We start from the raw sequence: 22,797 nt of genomic DNA on the forward strand, positions 1-22,797 counted from the left end.
GTCAATTCTCAATCTTACAGCAGAAGCCATTGCTGTTCTATTCAGGAATTTTTCCCCTGTGCCCATATCTTCAAGGCTTTCCCCCACTTTATCCTCTATAAGTTTCAGTGTCTCTGGTTTTATGTGAAGTTCCTTGATCCACTTAGATTTGACCTTAGTACAGAGAGATAGGAATGGATCGATTCTCATTCTTCTACATGATAACAACCAGTTGTGCCAGCCCCATTTGTTGAAAATGCTGTCTTTCTTCCACTGGATGGTTTTAGATCCCTTGTTGAAGATCAAGTGACTATAGGTGTGTGGGTTCATTTCTGGGTCTTCAATTCTATTCCATTGGTCTACTTGTCTGTCACTATACCAGTACCATGCAGTTTTTATCACAATTCCTCTGTAGTAAAGCTTTAGGTCAGGCATGGTGATTCCACCAGAGGTTCTTTTATCCTTGAGAAGAGTTTTTGCTATCCTAGGTTTTTTGTTATTCCAGATGAATTTGCAGATTGCTCTGTCTAATTTGTTGAAGAATTGAGTTGGAATTTTGATGGGGATTGCATCTCCATCACTTTCATTAGGGATTGTAAATAGGCTTACTTTTGTAAGAGTCTTTTGTGAATAATCATAACTGCTATAACTTCAAGTGGCAATGCCCATTTTATATGCAGGCAACAGAGAGTCCTACAACTTTATCCCTTTCTTTGGTTCTTACATTCTTTCCAGTCCTCCATTTCCCAATGTTCCCTGAGCTTTAGAGAGGTGATATAGCTTTGACATTTATTTCCCCATTAGGGATGAGCACTGTTCCACTATGCCATCAGCACTTTCGAGAGATAAAAGTCTATGTGCAGGCTACATCAATGCCTCACATTTAACTAGCTCATACACATACCCACACACACACACATACACACACACTTCTGATCCACTTGCCCAAAGTGCTGCCTACAGTGGGATGAGCCTTCCTACATCAATTAATACTAAGCACATTCCAGTGAAGTCTGCTTGGCAGGCCGAGAGGACTGAAAGCACTCACGAGGCAAAGAGTTTCACAGTTTCTATTTTGTGGAATAGTTTGTGAAGAACTGGGATTAGATCTTCTTTGAAGGTCTGATAGAACTCTGCACTAAACCCATCTGGTCCTGGGATTTTTTTGGTTAGGAGACTATTAATGACTGCTTCTATTTCTTTGGGGGATATTGGGCTGTTTAGATCATTAACCTGATCTTGATTCAACTTTGGTACCTGGTATCTGTCTAGAATCTTGTCCATTTCATCCAGGTTCTCCAGTTTTGTTGAGTATAGCCTTTGGTAGAAGGATATGATGGTGTATTGGATGTCTTCAGGATCTGTTGTTATGTCTCCTTTTTCATTTCTGATTTTGTTAATTAGAATGCTTTCCTTGTGCCCTCTAGTGAGACTGGCTAAGGGTTTATCTATCTTGTTGATTTTCTCAAAGAACCAGCTCCTTGATTGGTTGATTCTTTGAATAGTTTTTCTTGTTTCCACTTGGTTGATTTCGCCCCTGAGTTTGATTATATCCTGCTGTCTACTCCTCTTGGGTGAATTTGCATCCCTTTGTTCTAGTGCTTTTAGGTATGTTGTCAAGCTGCTAGTGTGTGCTCTCTCTAGTTTCCTTTTGGAGGCACTCAGAGCTCTGAGTTTTCCTCTTAGAAATGCTTTCATTGTGTCCCATAAGTTTGGGTATGTTGTGGCTTCATTTTCATTGAACTCTAAAAAGTCCTTAATTTCTTTCTTTATTCCTTCCTTGACCAAGGTATCATTGAGAAGAGAGTTGTTCAGTGTCCACATGAATGTTGGCTTTCTATTATTTATTTTGTTATTGAAGATCAGCCTTAGTCCATGGTGATCTGATAGGATGCATGGGACAATTTCAATATTTTTGTATCTGTTGAGGCCTGTTTTGTGACCAATTATGTGGTCAATTTTGGAGAAGGTACCATGAGGTGCTGAGAAGAAGGTATATCCTTTTGTTTTAGGATAGAATGTTCTGTAGATATCTGCCAGATCCATTTGATTCATAATTTCTGTTCGTTTCACTGTGTCCCTGTTTAGTTTCTGTTTCCATGATGTGTCCATTGGTGAAAGTGGTGTGTTGAAGTCTCCCACTATTATTGTATGAGGTGCAATGTGTGCTTTGAGAAACTAAAGTTTCTTTAATGAATGTGGCTGCCTTTGTATTTGGAGCATAGATATTCAGGATTGATAGCTCCTTTTGGAGGATTTTAACTATGATGAGTATGAAGTGTCCCTCCCTGTCTTTTTTAATGACTTTGGGTTGGAAGTCAATCTTATCAGATATTAGAATGGCTACTCCAGCTTGTTTCTTCATACCATTTGCTTGGAAAATTGTTTTCCAGCCTTTCATTCTGAGGTAGTGTCTATCTTTTTCTCTGAGATGAGTTTCCTGTAAGCAGCAAAATGTTGGGTCTTGTTTGTGTAGCCAGTTTGTTAGTCTATGTCTTTTTATTGGGGAGTTGAGTCCATTGATATGAAGAGATATTAAGGAAAAGTAATTGTTGTTTCCTGTTATTTTTGTTGTTAAAGTTGGCATTCTGTTCTTGTGGCTGTCTTCTTTTAGGTTTGTTGAGGGATTACCTTCTTGTTGTTTCTAGGGCGTAGTTCCTGTTCTTGTATTGTTTATTTTTCTGTTATTATCCTTTGAAGGGCTGGATTCCTGGAGAGATAATATGTGAATTTGGTTTTGTCGTGGAATACTTTCGTTTCTCCATCTATGTTAATTGAGAGTTTGGCTGGGTATAGTAGCCTGGGCTGGAATTTGTGTTCTTTTAGTGTCTGTATAACATCCGTCCAGGATCTCCTGGCTTTCATAGTCTCTGGTGAAAAATCTGGTGTAATTCTGATAGGCTTTCCTTTATATATTACTTGGCCTTTTTCTCTTACTGCTTTTAGTATTCTATCTTTATTTAGAGCATTTGTTGTTCTGATTATTATGTGTCGGGAGGTATTTCTGTTCTGGTCCAGTCTATTTGGAGTTCTGTAGGCTTCTTGTATGTTCATGGGCATCTCTTTCTTTAGATTTGGGAAGTTTTCTTCTATAATTTTGTTGAAGATGTTTGCTGGTCCTTTGAGTTGAAAATCTTCATTCTCATCCACTCCTATTATCCGTAAGTTTGGTCTTCTCATTGTGTCCTGTATTTCTTGAATGTTTTGAGTTAGGATCTTTTTGCGTTTTACATTTTCCTTGATTGTTGTGCCGATGTTCTCTATGGAATCTTCTGCACCTGAGATTCTCTCTTCCATCTCTTGTATTCTGTTGCTGATGCTCGTATCTATGGTTCCAGATTTCTTTCCTAGGGTTTCTATCTCCAGTGTTGCCTCATTTTGGGTTTTCTTTATTGTGTCTACTTCCCTTTTTAGGTCTAGTATGGTTTTGTTCATTTCCATCATCTGTTTGGATGTGTTTTCCTGTTTTTCTTTAAGGACTTCTACCTGTTTGATTATGTTATCCTGTTTTTCTTTAAGGATTTGTAACTCTTTAGCAGTGTTCTCCTGCAATTCTTTAAGGGATTTTTGTGCTTCCTCTTTAATGTCTTCTACCTGTTTACCAGTGTTCCTTTGTATTTCTTTAAGTGTTTTATTAAAGTCCTTCTTGAAGTCCTCTACCATCATCATGAGATATGCTTTTAGATCCGTGTCTAGCTTTTCCGGTGTGTTGGGGTGCCCTGGACTGGGCGAAGTGGGAGTGCTGGGTTCTGATGATGGTGAGTGGTCTTGGTTTCTGTTAGTAAGATTAGTACGTTTACCTTTCGCCATCTGGTAATCTCTGGGGTTAGTTGTTGTCGTTGTCACTGTTTAAAGATTGGAGCAGAAGCTGTGTTCCACTCACCAGAAGTCTTAAGATCCTGTGGTGGTGGTTGTTGGTAGTGTCAGCAGACCCTGCGCCCTAGCTACCCCGGTGCTGTTCTGACTGGAAGAGGCTTGTGGCCCTACTCAGGCCGGATTTCTGCCTCCTCAACTAAAGCAGTCTCAGGTCCCGCGTGGTTGGACTGGAGCAGAAGCTGTGTTCCACTCACCAGCAGTCTCAAAATCCTGTGGCGGGGGTCATGGGTAGCTGGCGGGTGTCAGCAGACCCTGCGCTCTAGCTACCCCGGTGCTGGTCCGGCCGGAAGAGCCTTAATTTCTTTCTTTATTCCTTCCTTGACCAAGGTATCATTGAGAAGAGTGTTGTTCAGTTTCCACGTGAATGTTGGCTTTCTATTATTTATTTTGTTATTGAAGATCAGCCTTAGTCCATGGTGATCTGATAGGATGCATGGGACAATTTCAACATTTTTGTATCTGTTGAGGCCTGTTTTGTGACCAATTATGTGGTCAATTTTGGAGAACGTACCATGATTTCCTGGATGTTTTGAGTTAGGATCTTTTTGCATTTTCCATTTTCTTTGATTGTTGTGCCGATGTTCTCTATTGAATCTTCTGCACCTGAGATTTCTCTTCCATCTCTTGTATTCTGTTGCTGATGCTCACATCTATGGTTCCAGATTTCTTTCTTAGGGTTTCTATCTCCAGCGTTGCCTCACTTTGGGTTTTCTTTATTGTGTCTACTTCCCATTTTAGGTCTTGGATGGTTTTATTCAATTCTATCACCTGTTTGGTTGTGTTTTCCTGCAGTTCTTTAAGGGATTTTTGTGTTTCCTCTTTAATGTCTTCTACCTGTTTGGTTATGTTTTCCTGCAATTCTTTAAGGGATTTTTGTGTTTCCTCTTTAATGTCTTCTACTTGTTTAGCAGTGTTCTCCTGTATTTCTTTAAGTGAGTTATTAAAGTCCTTCTTGATGTCCTCTACCATCATCATGAGATATGCTTTTAAATCCAGGTCTAGCTTTTCGGGTGTGTTGGGGTGTCCTGGACTGGGCGAAGTGGGAGTGCTGGGTTCTGATGATGGTGAGTGGTCTTGGTTTCTGTTAGTAAGATTCTTACATTTACCTTTCACCATCTCGTAATCTCTGGAGTTAGTTGTTATAGTTGTCTCTGTTTAGAGATTGTTCTTCTGGTGATTCTGATTACCATCTATCAGAAGACCTGGGAGACAGGCTCTCTCCTCTGAGTTTCAGTGGTTAGAGCACTCTCTGCTGGCAACCTCTCCTCTTACAGGGAAGGTACACAGATATCTGGTGTTTGGACCTCCTCCTGGCCAAAGAAGAAGGCCCAAAACAGGACCATTCCCAGATGCTGTGTTGCTTTGGCAGGTCACAGATGCTGACAGCTTCTCTGCGCACACTCTCACCTGTGCATACTAAGTTCCTAAGTGCGTTGGAGTCCCGGAGCCAAGATGGCGCTCCCTGCCCCTGAGGCAGAGGGCTCCTGTGCAGGGCTGACCACTGCCCTCTGGCTGGGAGGGTGCCGGATATCTGTGGCCCCAAAAGGGTGCTGCCTCAGTGGCTCTGTGGCTCCCGCCTGTCCCAGAAGTTGTCTGCCTCTGTGGTGCACACTCTCACCTGTGCAGACTAAGTTCCTAAGTTCGGCGGAGTCCCCAGGAAACTTTTCTTAATTTATATTCATATTAACAGTGAACGCACATCTATTTTCATTCAAGTATCATCTCTTCTGAATGCTGATATTTAAAAATATTTATAGGATGGAGATTTAGCATTTGCCTAATATTCATGAAGTTCTAGATTTGATCCCTAGCACTAAACGATGATAGATAAATAGATAGCCAAATGTATAGATAAATTTTGTTCACTTGAAGTGTGAAAAATTATGTTGTATATGTCATTTTGCCAACAGCTAAAAAGTTTGAACAACTGTTGGATAAATAGTAATTTGTTCGCTGGTATATTGCTATTACCAATCCTAATATTGGTATATTTTATTTTTAAATTACACATTACTGTGCCTGCTTTTTAAAGTCACTTGGATATCCATTCTTTTTAATGTTTGTTAATTTGTTTTTAGTAAACTTGGAGTTGCTTATATCAGAAATGTACTTGTACATGAAAACGAGCCTGCGGGATTTCAGACATCTATTCACACAGAAGTAATAGACCCTTTTGGGATGGAGGACTCAAAGGACAGCCCTTGTTTACTTAGTGATCTTGAAATTACATATTCTGGAAACATATTCTACACACTTAAGCTTCTATCAAAACGTAAGTGTAATAATATAACCTATCTCTGTTGGCTTCAAAATTTAAGTTACATTTTGAGAAGATTATGTGTTTCTTTTTAATGTAATAGTTTTAATATGAGTGTGAATGTGTATGTATATGCATATGTATAAGTGTATATGGATGTATGTGTATTTGGAATGTGTGTGTCTGTATATATATGTGTATATGTGTTTATGTATGTATTTATGTGTGTGCATGTGTATGAATGTGTGGGTGCATGTGTATGTATGTGTTTGTGTATGTATGTGTTTATGTGTGTATGTATATGTGCATATGGGTGTGAGAATATGTGGATATATGTGTGTGTTGCTGGAAGATTGAAACTAAATCCTTGTTTATATTAGGCAAATACTCTACCATTTCAGTACGTAGTTATTACCAAATTCTAGTCCAACTGAAAATCAACCAAAGATTACAGATAACTTAAGTTACAGGATCAGTTGTTCATAATGTAACAAAATATACTTATAACTTCATTAATATATTTAAATAAATAGTGTTTATTATTTATTACAGTGAGACTTATTTTGTTTTTAACAGTACTCAGAAGAAATAAGAGAAAATGAGATTTTTTTGTCAATGAAAAATATAGTTTGAATAAAACATTTATAACCATTAAAAAGATGTCAGGAATGATGATACAATATCTATAATCCTAGCATATAGGAGGCAAAGGCCGAGGCAGGCAGATTTTTGTAAGTTTCGGGGCAATCTAGTATAGATATCCAGTTCCAAGCTAGCTAAGACTATATGGTGAGACTTGTCAGGAGCCAGCAAGCTAATAACTAGCAGATGATCTTCCTGAGATGACTTTACCTTAGATTAAAATCTATCATAGAACTCTGGTAGGCAAGGCCAAGATAAAAGTCATTTTAGGATATATTCCTGCTATTAAAATGATTTTTCTATTATTATCACACATATAACAATCACCAGGTATTAGTCCACCCCTTTGAACAGATCTCTGCAAAGCAACAAAGATGTACTGTCTTGTAGTGATGCTATATAGACAAATAGATAATGTCTTAATTCTTGATGATGATTCTATAAGAATTCCTAAAATTATATCAGTATTTATTAAGCTCTATTATAGTGGGACTGTTTATTTGTTTATTAGATCCTTTTCTGATAGTCAAAACTGCAGTGAGAACTCTGTCAGTCTCCCATGTGTCACCAGTTCATTGTCGCTTAGATATTAAGCAGACACTCTACTACTCAGAGCACATTCCAAGATGTTGTAAGACCAGTAACCAAAGGTGGTAAAAAGGGAATTAATGATTTATTATAGGTGATAGGACAGAAGATAACATATTGACTGGGTTTATCTATCTATGCCAAACTTCACTAATAACTTAGTTATGGTTTTTAACTCTCCATGAACCTCTGGAGCTATGAGAGGTGATAAATGTTAAGCCAGATAATTACTTCTAATGGACACACATGTAAACATATTCTGGTTTTGATTTATTTATTTATTTATTTAGGTTTTTTTTTTTTTTTTTTTTTTTTTTTTTTTTTTTTTTTTTTTTTTTTTTTTAGACAGCGTTTCTCTGTATAGCCCTGGCTGTCCTGGAACTCACTCTGTAGACCAGGCTGGCCTCGAACTCAGAAATCCACCTGCCTCTGCCTCCCAAGTGCTGGGATTAAAGGCGTGCGCCACCACCACCTGGCATAAACATATTCTGTTGTAAACTTCTTATTCAGTTAACAATTTGAATTTATGTGTAAACTTGTGATGAAATTTTTACCATGTCATGATATATTCTGAAAGAAGTATAAGTGCTGAAGACAGAGAGGCAGGGCAAGTTCCCTTGTCCTGCTTAGGATCATCATGATCATGTTGCCTTTTCCCTTTTTCTTTGAGAGCTTTCATGGGGAATGTTTTACATCTTAGAAATAAACGCTAAATTCACTTTTCAAAGTGTTCCCTTTTCTTCCTGTGTTTTCAACTAACAGGTTGAAAGTTAGAACCATGCAGTTCCTGCACAGATAGAACAAATGCCACATTATTTACACCTCCCCCCCCCAGGTTATAGGTGTTAATCCCCTAAGCCAGTGGCTTTTAACTCTCAGAACTAGCAAGAATGTTTTTAGGCCATTTTAAAAGTTATCATCAGCACTCAGTATAGAGAACTGGAACATCTGGAGACCCTCAGTCTTTAAAGCCACAACAGAGTTCTGCTTTGTGTCTCCTTTAAACCCACTCCAAGCCTGAAGGCTCCTGGTAACTCATGTCATTTTTTTTTTCAAAAATTATTGAAAAAATTTCCCTACATAATAAAAATAAATTTGAAGTGGGCAGTGGTAGCATATGTCTTTACTCACAGCATTTGTGACTCCTGTGAGTTTGAGGTGATCCTGGTCTACACCGTGAGTGCCAGGACAAATAGGGCTACACAGAGAAACCCTGTCTGGAAAAAACCAAAAACTTGGTCTTGTGAAGGTTCTATGCTCCAGTATAGGGGAATGCCAGGGCCAGGATGTTGGAATGGGTGTGTTGGGGAGCAGGGGGAGGGGAAGGGGATAAGGGATTTTTGGAGAGGAAACTAGAAAAGGGGATAACATTTGAAATATAAATAAAGAAAATATCTAATAAAAATAAATAAAAACAAACAAAAGGTATTTGAATCTCTATCATAAAGGGCATTTCTAATTATTAATGATAGATATAAAGCAGAAGTTAATAGACTTTGGGGCTAGATGGGTGGCTCAATGATAAATAAGTATGTACTGCTTTTGTGGAAGACCCAGTTTCCGTTCTCAGCACCAATCTCAGGTACTCAGAACAGCCTGGAGCTCCAACTCCAGGGGATACAATGCCTCTGCTCTCAGAGGACACCTATACTCACATACACAAACCCACACAACTACACATAATTAGTTTTGTTAATTTAATGGAGGATTTATGTTTTACTCTGCGTAACTGAGAAGGCATTAGAGCGTTTTGCTAGAAAATGGCTTGTTGTGACTCCGAACAAGGTCACCTAGTCTTCTGTGAGTGGGCAGGTATATAGACAAACCATAGAGGAAAGCAGAGAAACCAGATGAAGGCAAGTCAGCAGGTGGGGGACCATGTTAAATGTTAGGTTCCTATTACTTATGCAATGGCCAAACTTGCATCTGCCAAGCATGCTCCAGGACATAAAGAGAGAGGTAAAAGGGAAGAAAGAAAGAAAGAAAGAAAGAGAGAGAGAGAGAGAGAGAGAGAGAGAGAGAGAGAGAGAGAGAGAGAGAGAGAGAGAGAGAAAGAAAGAATAAAGCTGAATTCCACTAGGTGATTCACCCCTGAACCCTACTACATGGGCCTCAGAGACAGGAGACTCATGAATTCAGGGTGAGTCTGAGCTACATACACAGCAAGAACCTGTTTTGTTTGTTTCTATTGAAAAAAATGTGATATATATTTTGTTTCCCTCCCCAAATTCTTTCCAGATCCTACCCACATGTCTATTATCCCAGCTCTCTCTCTCTCTCTCTCTCTCTCTTATTCTCTCTCTTTCTGTATGTCTCTTTCTCTGTTTCTCTTTCTCTCTATCATCCCCCTTTTCTAGCCTTTTCCTTCTCCCTCCTCCCTCCCTTCCTCCCTCCCTTCCTCCCTCCCTCCCTTCCTCCCTCTGTCCCTCCCTCTGTCCCTCTCTCCCTCCCTCCCTCCCTCCCTTCTTCCCTCCCTCCGTCCGTCCGTCCATCCGTCCCTCCCTCCCTCCCTCCCTCTCTCCCTCCCTTCTCTCTCTCTCTCTCTCTCTCTTTCTTTCTTTCTTTCTTTCTTTCTTTCTTTCTTTCTTTCTTTCTTTCTTTCTTTCTTTCTTTCTTTCTTTCTTTCTTTCTTTCTTTCTTTCTTTCTTTCTTTCTTTCTTTCTTTCTTTCTCTCTTTCTTTCTTCATTTTACATCCCAATAGGAAAAGCCCTCTCCTCTTAGTCCCCCCTTATAGGGAACCTTCCCCCATTCTCTTCTCCCCTTCTCCTCTGAGATGGAGGAGCACCCTCCTGGAAGCATCCTCAACACCCCTCTAATCCCCAGCACCCCAGTCTTCTTCAGGACAGAGTGCATGCTCTTAGTTCAAGGCTCTTTTCCACATTCTCTTCTTTTAGAATGAGTGTATCTGATTTGATGTTGAGTTCCTTGATCCACTTGGACTTGAGCTTTGTACAGGGTGACAAATATCGATCTATTTTCATGTTTCTACATACAGACTGTCAGTTAGACTAGCACCAATTATTGAAGTTTCTTTCTTTTTTTTTTCCCAGTGTGTATTTTTGTCTTCTTTGTTAAAGATCATGTGTCTGTAAGTGTGTGATTTTATTTCTGGGTCTTCAATTCTGTTCTACTGATAAACGTGTCTGTCTTTGAATCAATTCCATGCAGGTTTTGTTTTGTTTTGTTTGTTGTTTTTGTTTTTGTTTTTGTTTTTTAAATCAAGGTTGCTCTGTAGTATAGCTTGAGGTCGGGGATGGTGATTCCCCCACAAGTTCTTTTATCGTTAAGAATTGTTTTTGATATACTGGGTTTTTGTTTTTCCAGATGAATTTGAGAGTTGCTCTTCCCATGTCTTTGAAGAATTGTGTTGGGATTTTGATGGGAGTTGTGTTGAATCTTGAGATTGCTTTTGGTAGGAGGGCCATTTTTACTATGCTAATTCTGCCAATCCATGAACATGGGAGATCTCTCCATTCTGAGAGCTTCTTTGATTTCTTTCTTGAGAGATTTGAACTTATTTTCATAGAGATCTTCAGTTGTTTGGTTAGAGTTACCCCAAAATATTTTATATTATTTGTGACTATTGTGAAGGGTTTTGTTCCCCTAATTTCTTTCTCAGCCTGTTTATCATTTGTATAGAGCAATGATACTGATTTATTTCAGTTAATTTTATATCCAACCACTTTGCTGAAGTTGGTTATCAGCTGTAGAATTTTCTGGTAGAATTATTTGGGTCCCTTATGTATAATACCATATCCACAAATAGTAATATATTGATTTCTTCTTTGCCAATTTTTATCCCCTTGATCTCCTTTTATTGTCTTATTGCTCTAGCTAGAACTTTGAGTACTATTTTGAATAGATATGGTGAGAATGGGCATCCTTGTTGTGTCTCTGATTTTAGTGGGATTGCTCAAGTATCTCTCCATTTAATTTGATATTGGCTGTTGGTTTGGTGTATATTGCTTTTATTATGTTTATGTACGGGCTTTGATTTCCTGGTCTCTCCAGTACTTTAAACATGAAGGGGTCTTGTATCTGGTCAAGTGCTTTTTCAACACCTAAGGAGATGATCATGTGATTTTTTTTCTTTGAGTTTGTTTATATAATGGATTGCATTAATGGATTTTTATATATTGAACCAACTTTGCATCCTGGGATGAATCCTACTTGATTGTGGTGAATGATGGCTTTGATGTGTTATTGAATTCAGATTATGACAATTTTATTGAGAATCTTTGCATCGATATTCATAAGCAAAATTGGTCTTAAGTTCTCTTTTTGTGTTGGGTCCTTGTATGGTTTAGGTAACAGAATAATTGTGGCTTCATAGAATGAGTGAGGTAGTGTTCCTTCTGCTTCTATTTTATGGAATAGTTTGGGCAATTTAGGTGTTGGCTTTTCTTTGAAAGTTTTGTAGAATTCTGCATTAAAGCTGTCTGGGCCTGGGCTTTTTTGGTTTTTAATGACTACTTCTGTTTCCTTAGGGGATATGGGTCTATTTAGATAGTTTACCTGCTCTTGATTTAACTTTGGTACCTGGTATTTGTCTAGAAAATTGTCCATTTCATCCAGAATTTCCAGTTTTGTTGAGTATAGGCTTTTGCAGTAGGATCTGGTGATATTTTTTAATTTCCTCAGTTTCTGTTGTTATGTCTCCCTTTTCATTTCTGATTTGTTAATTAAGATACAATCTCTGTGCCCTCTATTTAGTCTGGCTAAGCGTTTATATATCTTGTTGATTTTCTCAAAGAACCAGCTTTTGATTTTGTTGATTCTTTGTATGGTTCTCTTTGTTTCCACTTGGTTGATTTCAGCCCTGAGTTTGATTATTTCCTGCTGTCTACTCCTCTTGGGTGTATTTGCTTCTTTTTATTTTGGAACTTTCAGGTGTGCTATTAAGTTGGTAGTGTAGAATCTCTCCAATTTCTTTACCAGGGCACTTATTGCTATGAATTTCCTTCTTAGCACTGCTTCCATTGTGTCCCATAAGTTTGTGTAAGCTATGTGCTCATTTTCATTGAATTCCAGGAAATCTTAATCTTCTTTATTTCTTTCTTGACCAAGTCACTATAGAGTAGTGTTGTTCAGCTTCCATGGGTATGTGGGTTTTATGTTTTGTTTTTGTTTGTGTTTTTGTTTTTTTGTCACTATTAAAAACAGCCTTAGGCCGTGGTGATCTGATAGGATGCATGGGATTATTTCAATTTTCTTGTATCAGTTAAATGTGTTTTGTGACTAATAATAAGGTCAATTATTGACCAGGTACCATCAGGTGCTGAAAAGCAGGTGCATTCTTTTGTTTAGGGTGAAAGGTTCTGTAGATATCTGTATAAACCACTTGGTTCATAACCTCTATTAGTTTCCTGTGTCTCTGTTTAGTTTCTGTTTCAGTGATCTGTCCACTAGTTAGAGTTGGGTATTGAAGTCTCCCTCTATTATTGTGTGGGGTTCAATGTGTGTTTTGAACTTTAGTAAAGTTTCTTTTATGAATGTGTATACCCTTGCATTTGGTGCATAGATGTTCAGAATTGAGACATATTTTGCTGGATTTTTCTTTTGATGAGTATGTAGTGTACTTTCTCATGTTTGCTTGATAACTTTTGGTTGAAAGTCTATTTTATTGGATATTAGGATGACAACTCCAGCTTTTTTCTTTGGACCATTGGCTTGGAAGCCTTTCTTCCAGCCTTTTACTCTGAGGTAGTTTCTGTTTTTTTGTAGTTGAAGTGTGTTTCTTGTATGCAGCAAAGTGCTGGATCTACTTGTGTTTTCAATCTCTTAGTTTATATCTTTGTATAGGTGAGTTGAGTCCGTTAATATTGAGAGATATTAAATGCAGCTGATTGTTTTTAGAAGGGGAGCAGTACGGGAGGAGGGTATAGGGAACTTTCGGGATAGCATTTGAAATGTAAATAAAGAAAATATCTAATAAAAAGCACATTTGTTTTTATAGGTGGCACTATATGCATGTGATTCTCTCCTTTTGGCTTTGTTGTAAGATGATTACTATCTTGGGATTTTTTTTTTTTTTTGTGTGTGTGTGTGTGTGTGTAGGTACCCTCCTTGTGTTGGAGTTTTCCTTCTAGAATTCACTGTAGGGGTGGGTTGGTAGCTAGATACTGTTTGAATTTGTTTTTTCTCTGAAATATTTTGGTTCCTTCATCTATGTTAATTGAGAGTTTTGCTGGGTATAGTAGCTTGGACTGGCATTTGTGTTCTTTTAGGGTCTGCATGAGCTCTGTTCAGGCATCTTCTGGCTTTTAGTGTCTCTGTTGAGAAGTCTGGTGTAATTCTTACAGGTCTGCCATTGTATGTTACTTGGCCCCTTTTCCTTGCAGCTTTTAATATTCTTTCTTTTTTCTGTGTTTAGTGTTTTGATTGTTATGTGATATGAGAATTTTCTTTTATGGTACACTTTATTTGATGTTCTATAGGCTTCTTATACATTTATGTCCATCTCTTTCTTTAGGTTGAGGAAGTTTTCTTCTATTATTTTGTTGAAGACAATTTTAGATCCTTTAAGCTGGGCATCTTTGTTCTCATCTATTCCTATTATTCTTAGATTTGGTATTTTCATTGTGTCCTGGATTTTCTGGATGTTTTAAGTTAGGAGTTTTTTTATCTTTTAAATTTTCTTTGACAGTTGTGTCACTATCTTCTCAGGTACATTTTACACCTGAGATTCTCTCTTCTATCTCTTGTATTCTGTTGGTGATGCTTACATCTGTAATTCTTGACCTTTTCCTAGATTTTCCATTTCAAGGATTGCCACCATTTTTGTTTTCTTTATTGTTTCTAGTTCGACTTTTAGGTCTTGGGCCACTTTGTTCAATTCCTTCACAGGATTGTATTTTCCTGTATTTTTTATTAGATTTTTATGTTATTTACATTTCTTTGTTTTATTAGATACTTTCTTTATTTACATTTCAAATGTTATCCCCTTTCTTAGATTCCTCTCTGGAAATCCCATATCCCCTTTCCCCTCCTCCTGCTCCCAAACTCACCCACTCCCACTTCCTGGCCCTGGCATACTGGGGCATAGAAACTTCACAAGACGGAGAGCCTCTCCTCCCATTGATGGCTGACTAGGCCATCCTTTGCTACATATGCAGCTAGAGATATGAGTCCCACCATGTGTTTTCTTTGATTGATGGTTTAATCCCAGGGAGTGTTGTGGGTATTGGTTAGTTCATATTGTTGTTCCTCCTATAGGGCTGCAAACCCCTTCAGCTCCTTGGGTCCTTTTTCTAACTTCTTCATTAAAGTAGAGCCTGATATAGCAGTCTCCTGTCAGCAAAATCTTGTTGGCATCTACAATACTGTCTGGATTGGTGGTTGTTTATGGGTGGATCCCCAGGAGGGGCAGTTTCTGGATGGTCATTCCTTCAGGGTCTGCTCCACACTTTGTCTCTGTAACTCCTTCTAAGTATCAACACTTTGATCTCCCTTCCTCTTGAGTTTCATGTGTTTTGCAAATTGTATCTTGGGTATTCTGAGCTTCTGGTCTAATATCCACTTATCAGTGAATGCATATCATGTGTGTTCTTTTGTGATTGGGCTATCTCACTCAGGATGATATCCTCCAGAGCCATCCATTTGCCTAAGAATTTCATAAATTCATTCTTTTTAATAGCAGAGTAGTACTCCATTGTGTAAATGTACCACATTTTCTCTGTTGAGTGACATCTGGGTTATTTCCAGCTTCTGGTTATTATAAATAAGGCTGCTATGAACATAGTGGAGCATATGTACTTATTACAAGCTGGAGCATCTTCTGGGTATATGCCCAGGAGTGATATTGCCAGATCTTCTGGTAGTACCATGTCCAGTTTTCTGAAAAACCACCAAACTAATTTCCAGAGTGGTTGTACCAGTTTGCAATCCACCAGCAATGGAGGAGTGTTCCTTTTTCTCCAAATCCTTGCCAACATCTGCTCTCACCTGAATTTTAGATCTTAGCCATTCTGACTGTGTGAGGTAGAATCTCAGGGTTGGGTTTTTTTTTTTTTTTTTTTTTTTTTTTTTTGGTTTTTCGAGACAGGGTTTCTCTGTGTAGCCCTGGCTGTCCTGGAACTCACTCTGTAGACCAGGCTGGCCTCGAACTCAGAAATCTGTCTGCCTCTGCCTCCCAAGTCCTGGGATTAAAGGCGTGGGCCACCACCGCCAGGCTTCAGGGTTGTTTTGATTTGGATTTTCCTGATGATTAAGGATGTTGAATATTTTTTTTTCAGGTGCTTCTCAGCCATTCGTATTCCTCAGTTGAGAATTCATTGTTTAGACCTGTACCCCATTTTTGAATAGGGTTATTTGGTTTTCTGGAGTCCAAGTCTTGAGTTCTTTATATATATTGGATATTAGCCCCCTATCAGATTTAGGATTGTTAAAGATCTCTTCCCAATCTGTTTGTTGCTGTTTTGTCTTATTGACAGTGTCCTTTGCCTCACATAAGATTTGCAATTTTATGAGGTCCCATTTCTCGATTCTTGATCTTACAGCACAAGCCATTGCTTTTCTGTTCAGGAAGATTTCCCCTGTGCCCATATGTTCAAGGCTCATCTCCACTTTCTCCTCTATAAGTTTTGGTGTGTTTGGTTTTATGTGGAGTTCTTTGATCCACTTAGACTTGAGCTTTGTACAAGGAGATAAGAATGGATCAATTCACATTCTTCTACATGATAACTGCCAGTTGAGCCAGCACCAATTGTTGAAAATGCTATGTTTTTTTCCACTGAATGATTCTAGCTCGTTTGTCAAAGATCAAGTGACCATAGTTGTGTGTGTTCAATTCTGGGTCTTCAATTCTATTCCATTGGTCTACCTGTCTGTTGCTTTACCACTACCATACAGTTTTTATCATAGTTGCTCTTAGTATAGCTTGAGGTCAGGGATGGTAACTCCACCAGAGGTTCTTTTTTTATTGTTGAGAGTAGATTTTGGTATCCTAGGTTTTTTGTTATTCCAGATGAATTTGCAAATTGCCCTTTCTTACTCTGTGAAGAATGAGTTGGAATTTTGATGGGGATTACATTGAATCTGTAGATTGCTTTTGACAATATAGTCATCTTTACTATATTAATCCTGCCAATCCATGATCATGGGAGATCTTTCCATCTTCGGAGATCTTCAATTTCCTTCTTCAGTGACTTGATGTTCTTATCATACATATATTCCACTTCCTTAGTTAGAGTCACACCAAGGTATTTTATATTACTTGTGACTATTATGAAGGGTGTTGTTTCCCTAATTTCTTTCTCAACCCGCTTATCCTTTGTGTAGAGAAAGGTCACTGATTTGTTTGAGGTAATTTCATTTCCAGCTACTTCACTGAGATTTTGTATCGGGTTTAGGTGTTCTCTGGTGGAATTTTTGGGGTTACTTTTATATACTATTATATCATCTGCAAAGAGTGATATTTTGGCTTCTTCCTTTCCAATTTGTATCCCTTTGATCTCCTTTTGTTGTCTAATTGCTCTGGCTAGGACTTCAAGTACTATATTGAATAGGTAGGGAGAAAGTGGTCAGCCTTGTTTAGTCCTTGATTTTAGTGGGATTGTTTCAAATTTCTCTCCATTTAGTTTGATGTTGGCTCCTGGTTTGCTATACATTGCTTTTATTATGTTTAGGTATAGGACTTAAATTCTTGATCTATCCAAGACTTTTATCATGAATGGGTGTTGGATTTTGTCAAATGCTTTCTTAGCATCTAATGAGATGATCATGTGGGTTTTTTCTTTGAGTTTGCTTATATATTGGATTACGTTGATGGATTTCCATATATTGAACCATCCCTGAATCCCTGGGATGAAGCTTACTTGATCATGATGGATGATCATTTTGATGTGTTTTCAGATTCGATTTGCAAGAATTTTATTGAGTATTTTTGCATCAATATTCTTAAGGGAAATTGGTCTGGTGTTCTCTTTCTTTGTTAGGTCTTTGTGTGGTGTAGATATCAGAGTAATTGTGGCTTCATAGAACGAACTGGGTAGAATACCTTCTGTTTCTATTTTGTGGAATAGTTTGAGGAGAATTGGAATTAGGTCTTCTTTGCAGGTCTGATAGAACTCTGCACTAAATCAATCTGGTCCTGGGCTTTTTTTGGTTGGGACACTATTGATGACTGCTTCTATTTCTTTAGGGGATATGGGACTATTTAGATCGTTAATCTGATCCTGATTTAACTTTGGTACCTGGTATCTGTCTGGAAAATTGTCCATTTCATCAGGTTTTCCAGTTTTTTTGAGTATAGGCTTTTGTAGTAGGATCTGATGATTTTTTGGATTTCCTCAGATCCTTATTTTATGTCTCCCTTTTCATTTCTGATTTGTTAATTAGGATACAATCCCTGTGCCCTCTATTTTTCTGGTTAAGGGTTTATCTATCTTGTTGATTTTCTCAAAGAACCAGCTTCTGGTTTGGTTGATTCTTTGTATAGTTCTTTTTGTTTCCACTTGGTTGAATTCAGCCCTGGGTTTGATTATTTCCTGCCTTCTAATCCTCTTTGGTGAATTTGCTTCTTTTTGTTCTAGAGCTTTTAGGTGTGCTGTCAAGCTGCTAGTGTATGCTCTCTCCAGGTTCTTTTTGGAGGCACTCAGGGGTATGAGTTTTCCTCTTAAGGAATGCTTTCATCATGTCCAATAAATTTGGGTAAGTTGTGGCTTTATTTTCCTTAAACTCTAAAAAGTCTTTTATTTCTTTCTTTAGTTCTTTCCTGACCAAGTTATCATTGAATAGAATTTTGTTCAGCTTCCACATGCATGTTTGTTTTTTATTATTTATGTTGTTATTGAAGATCAGCCTTAGTCTGCTATGATCTGATAGAATGCATGTGATTATTTCTATATGTTTGTATTTGTTGAGGCTTGTTTTGTGACTGATTATATGGCCAGTTTTGGAGAAGGTACCATGAGGTGCTGAGAAGAAGATATATCCTTTTGTTTTAGGATAAAATGTTCTACAGCCTTAGGTTAAATTCTTTTGTTTCATAACTTCTGTGAGTTAAACTGTATCTCTGTTTATTTTCTGTTTCCATGATCTGTCCATTGATTAGTATATTATGTTAAAGTCTTCCACTATTATTGTGTTCATTGCAATGTGTGCTTTGAGCTTTACTAAAGTTTCTTTAATGAAAATGGATACCCTTGCATTTGGAGCATAGATGTTCTGAATTGAGAGTTCATCTTTGTAGATTTTACCTTTGATGAACATGAACTGTCCCTCCTTATCTTTTTTGATAACTTTAGGCTGGAAGTCGATTTTATTCAATATTAGAATGGCTACTCCAGCTTGTTTCTTGGGACCTTTTGCGTGGAAATTGTTTTCCAGCCTTTTACTCTGAGGTAGTGTCTGTCTTTGTCCCTGATGTGGGTTTCCTGTTTGCAGCAAAATGTTGGGTCCTATTTACATAGGCAGTCTGTTAGCCTATGTCTTTTTATTGGGGAACTGAGTTCATTGAGATATTAAGGAAAAATCATTGTTGCTTCCTGTTATTTTTCTTGTTAGAGTTGGGATTCTATTCTTGTGGTTATGTTCTTTTAGATTTGTTGAAGGATTGCTCTCTTGCTTTTTGTAGGGTATAGTTTCCCTCTTTGTTTTGGAGTTTTCCCTTTATTATCCTTTCAAGGGCTTGTTTCATGGAAAGACATTGTGTGGATTTGGTTTTGTCATAGAATACTTTGGTTTCTCCATCTATGGTAATTGAGAGTTTTGCTGTGTATATTAGCCTGGGCTGGCATTTGTGGTCTCCTTGGATCTGTATAACATCTGTCCAGGATCATCTAGCTTTCATATTCTCTGGTGAGAAGTCTGCTGTAATTCCAATAGGTCTGCCTTTATATATTACTTGACCTTTTCCCCTTACTGCTTTTAATATTCTGTCTTTGTTTAGTGTATTTGGTGTTTTGATTATTATGTGTCAGGAGGAATTTCTTTTCTGGTCCAGTCTATTTGGAGTTCTGTAGGCTTCTTGTATGTTCATGGGCATCTCGCTCCTTATGTTAGGGAAGTTTTCTTCTATAATTTTGTTGAAGATATTTACTGGCACTTTAATTTGATAATCTTCATTCTCATCTATACCTATTATCCTTAGGTGTGGTCTTCTCATTGTGTCCTGGGTTTTCTGGATGGTTTGAGTTATGATCTTTCTGCATTTTGCATTTGTTTCTGTTGGTAATATTCTCACGTTTGTCTTTCGCCATCTGATAAGATCTGGTGTTAGATGTTCTAGCTGTCCCTGGCTGGAGCTTGTTCCTCCTGTGAGTATGTAAACTTGTGTCAGCACTCCTAAGAGACTAGTTCTCTCCTGGCAAGACCAGTGCACAGAGGGCTGAAGAACATCCCCACCTCCTGGCTGCAGATGTAGTCCTGTGAGACCCTGTCCCATAAGCTCTGTTGCTTGTGGTCTCCCTTGGGTCTTCAGAGGAGCAGGCAAGCTGTTGCCTTTTGTGTAACTCTTTTCCATTCATACTGTGGGGTCTTTTACTCTGTGTCCAGCAGAACTCCCGGAAGGCTTTCAGATTGTTGGGTAAGTTGCCCTGCATGCATCAGAGCCTGTGGGAAGTCTTCAGACTGTGGTGTCAGTTGCCCAGTTGCCCTGTGTGCAGTGGAACTTTTGGGATGTCTTCAGGCAGTGGTGTCTTCAGAGCAGTAGATAAACTGGCTATCTGCCCTGGCCAAAGGTGCTGGCTGGTTGGATATCAATTTGATATCTCTCTCTCTCTCTCTCTCTCTCTCTCTCTCTCTCTCTCTCTCTCTCTCTCTCTCTCTCTCTCTCTCTCTTATTTCTCTTACCACAAGGCAGGGTGAGTCTTAGAATCCTATTTCTCTGTCTTCTCCTTTTTTCTTAATGGGACATGTTTAATTTGATGTCCAGAGCTAGAAAATTAGCTCATCATTTAAAAACATTTGATGCTATTATAGATGATCCAGGTTTGATTCCCAGCACTGACATCGTAGTTCACAGCCATTTGTATCTCCAGTCTTGGAGGTTGTGACATTCTTTTCTTTTACAGCACCACTATGTTTGTGGAACACTTACATACATGCAATGAAAACAAAAAATAAACATACTAAAACTAATGCTTATCTTTTAAATATGAAGTGTAAGTATTTATTATTCACAAAGAACAAAAAAGAACAAAAAGAGGATAGGAGAGATAGGGAAAGGAGGAGGAGGAAAAGAGAGAAGGTAGATTGTTCTGTGTTTTGTTTTGTTTTTCTTGCAGAAATTTTGTCTTGGTTTATGTCTTTTAGCTAATGGGAATACATGTTTTGCTTTCATATATGCATGTGGGCTATCCATACCTGCAGAAGTCAGAGGATTTTGAGGACCAGTCCTGGGTCCTCTGAAAGAGCAGCAGATGCTCTTAACCACTGACCCATCTCTCCAGCATTTCTGCTGAGAATTTTGTACAATGTTTGTAAAGTAAACATTAAAAGATAGTTTTGTGTATGACATATACTTAATGGACTTTCAATAAAATACTGTACTTTAGTTGTAACTGAAGTTTGGAAAATTCTCTGAGGCTATGATCATTATTTTAAATATCTAGATGAAACACTTGTTAATTATGATCACACTTGTTTAATGAGCATTAACTGTTTTCTTCTACATCATATCTCCTCTATATTATCTTCAGAACCCCAGCATCAATTTAAATATACAGATATAGAAAAGACTGTATTGGTACCTGGCCATAGCAGCTTCATGATCACAAGAATTATGGATAGATGGACTGCTTTTGCCTTGGCTACTATGCCTGAAACAGTAACATCATCATTGACGTTTTCATCAGGCTCTTGGTTCTTGTACAACTTTGGCACAATTGTAGGACGGTTTTGGACCATAGGTGTAAAACCATGTAATTATTGGATTCAAGAAGATAGTCTTGATTTTATGTCCCTTAATCTTGTGAAGTATATTGATGTGGGACACAAAGTAGATTTGCAATTTAAGGCTATTCCAACAACAAAAGGTAAGTTTGCATTTTTATTAGATATTTTCTTTATTTACATTTCAAATGTTATCCCCTTTCCTAGTTTCACCTCCCAAAACCCCCCTATCCTCCCCGGCCCCCTTCCCGCCCCCCACTCACAAACCAACCCACTCCCCCTTCCTGGCCCTGGCAGTCCCCTATACTGGAGCATATAACCTTCACAGGACCAAGGGCATCTTCCCCCATTGACGACTGACTAGGCCATCCTCTGCTACATATGCAGCTAGAGCCATGAGTCCCACCATGTAGTTTCTTTGGTTGATAGGAGCTCTGGAGATACTGGTTAGTTCATATTGTTGTTCCTCTGCAAAGCCCTTCAGTTCCTTGGGTACTTCCTCTATCTCCTTCATTGGGGACCCTGTGCTCAGTCCAATGGATGGCTGTGACCATCCACTTCTGTATTTGTCAGGCACTGGCAGAGCCTCTCAGGAAACAGCTATATCAGTCTTCTGTCAGCAAGCTCTTGTTGGCATCCACAATACAGGCTGGGTTTTGTGGTTGTTTATGGGTTGGATTCCCAGGTGGGGCAGTCTCTGGATTATCATTTCTTCAGACTCTGATCCAAACTTTGTCTCTGTAACTCCTTCCATGGGTATTTTGTTCCTGCTTTTAAGACGGATCAAGTATCCACAATTTGGTATTCCTTCTTCTTGAGTTTCATGAGTTTTGCAAATTGTATCTTGGGCATTCCAAGTGTCTGGGCTAATATCCACTTATCAGTGCGTGCATATCATGTGAGTTCCTTTGTGATTGGGTTACCTCACTCAGGATGATATGCTCCAGATTCATCCATTTCTCTTAAGAATTTCATAAATTCATTGTTTTTAATAGCTGTGTAGTAGTCCATCGTGTAAATGTACCACATTTTCTGTATCCATTCCTCTGTTGAGGGACATCTAGGTTCTTCGCAGCTTCTTCTTCTTATATAAGACTGGGTAAACTTGCTTTTTTTTTAAAATTAGATATTTTCTTTATTTACATTTCAAATGCTATCCCGAAAGTTGCCTATACCCTACCCTGCCCTGCTTCCCTACCCACCCACTCCCACTTCTTGGCCCTGGCATTCCCCTGTACTGGGGTATAATGTTTGCAATGCCTAGGGGGATCTCTTTCCAATGACGGCCGACTAGGCCATCTTCTGCTATATATGCAGCTAGAGACATGAGCTCTGGCGGTAATGATTAGTTCATATTGCTGTTCCACCTATAGGGTTACAGACCCCTTCAGCTCCTTGGGTGCTTCCTCTAGTTTCTCCATTGGGAGCCCTGTGTTCCATCCTATAGATGACTGTGAGCATCCACTTCTGTATTTGAGCAGGCACTGGCATAGCCTCATAAGAGACAGCTATATCAGGGTCCTTTCAGCAAAATCTTGCTGGCATATGCAATAGTATCTGGGTTTGGTGGCTGATTATGGGATGGATTCCCAGGTGGGCTGGTCTCTGGATAGTCCATCCT

At 38.5% G+C, this 22,797-nt stretch overlaps 1 protein-coding gene across 1 annotated transcript in view; it reads left to right on the forward strand.

Annotated features, from left to right (window-relative positions):
• LOC110288505 (cation channel sperm-associated auxiliary subunit beta-like) overlaps positions 1-22,797 on the forward strand; it is a 239,931-nt gene that overhangs the window by 193,538 nt on the left and 23,596 nt on the right. The window contains exons 18-19 of the mRNA XM_085830619.1: positions 5,934-6,127; positions 20,984-21,319. Of these exons, the coding sequence (XP_085686745.1) occupies positions 5,934-6,127; positions 20,984-21,319 (530 nt within the window). The remainder of the gene's footprint in view (positions 1-5,933; positions 6,128-20,983; positions 21,320-22,797) is intronic.

The sequence above is a fragment of the Mus caroli genome, unplaced genomic scaffold (genome assembly GCF_978045245.1).
Source record: "Mus caroli unplaced genomic scaffold, Mus_caroli_1 scaffold_14, whole genome shotgun sequence".
Taxonomy (NCBI): domain Eukaryota; kingdom Metazoa; phylum Chordata; class Mammalia; order Rodentia; family Muridae; genus Mus; species Mus caroli.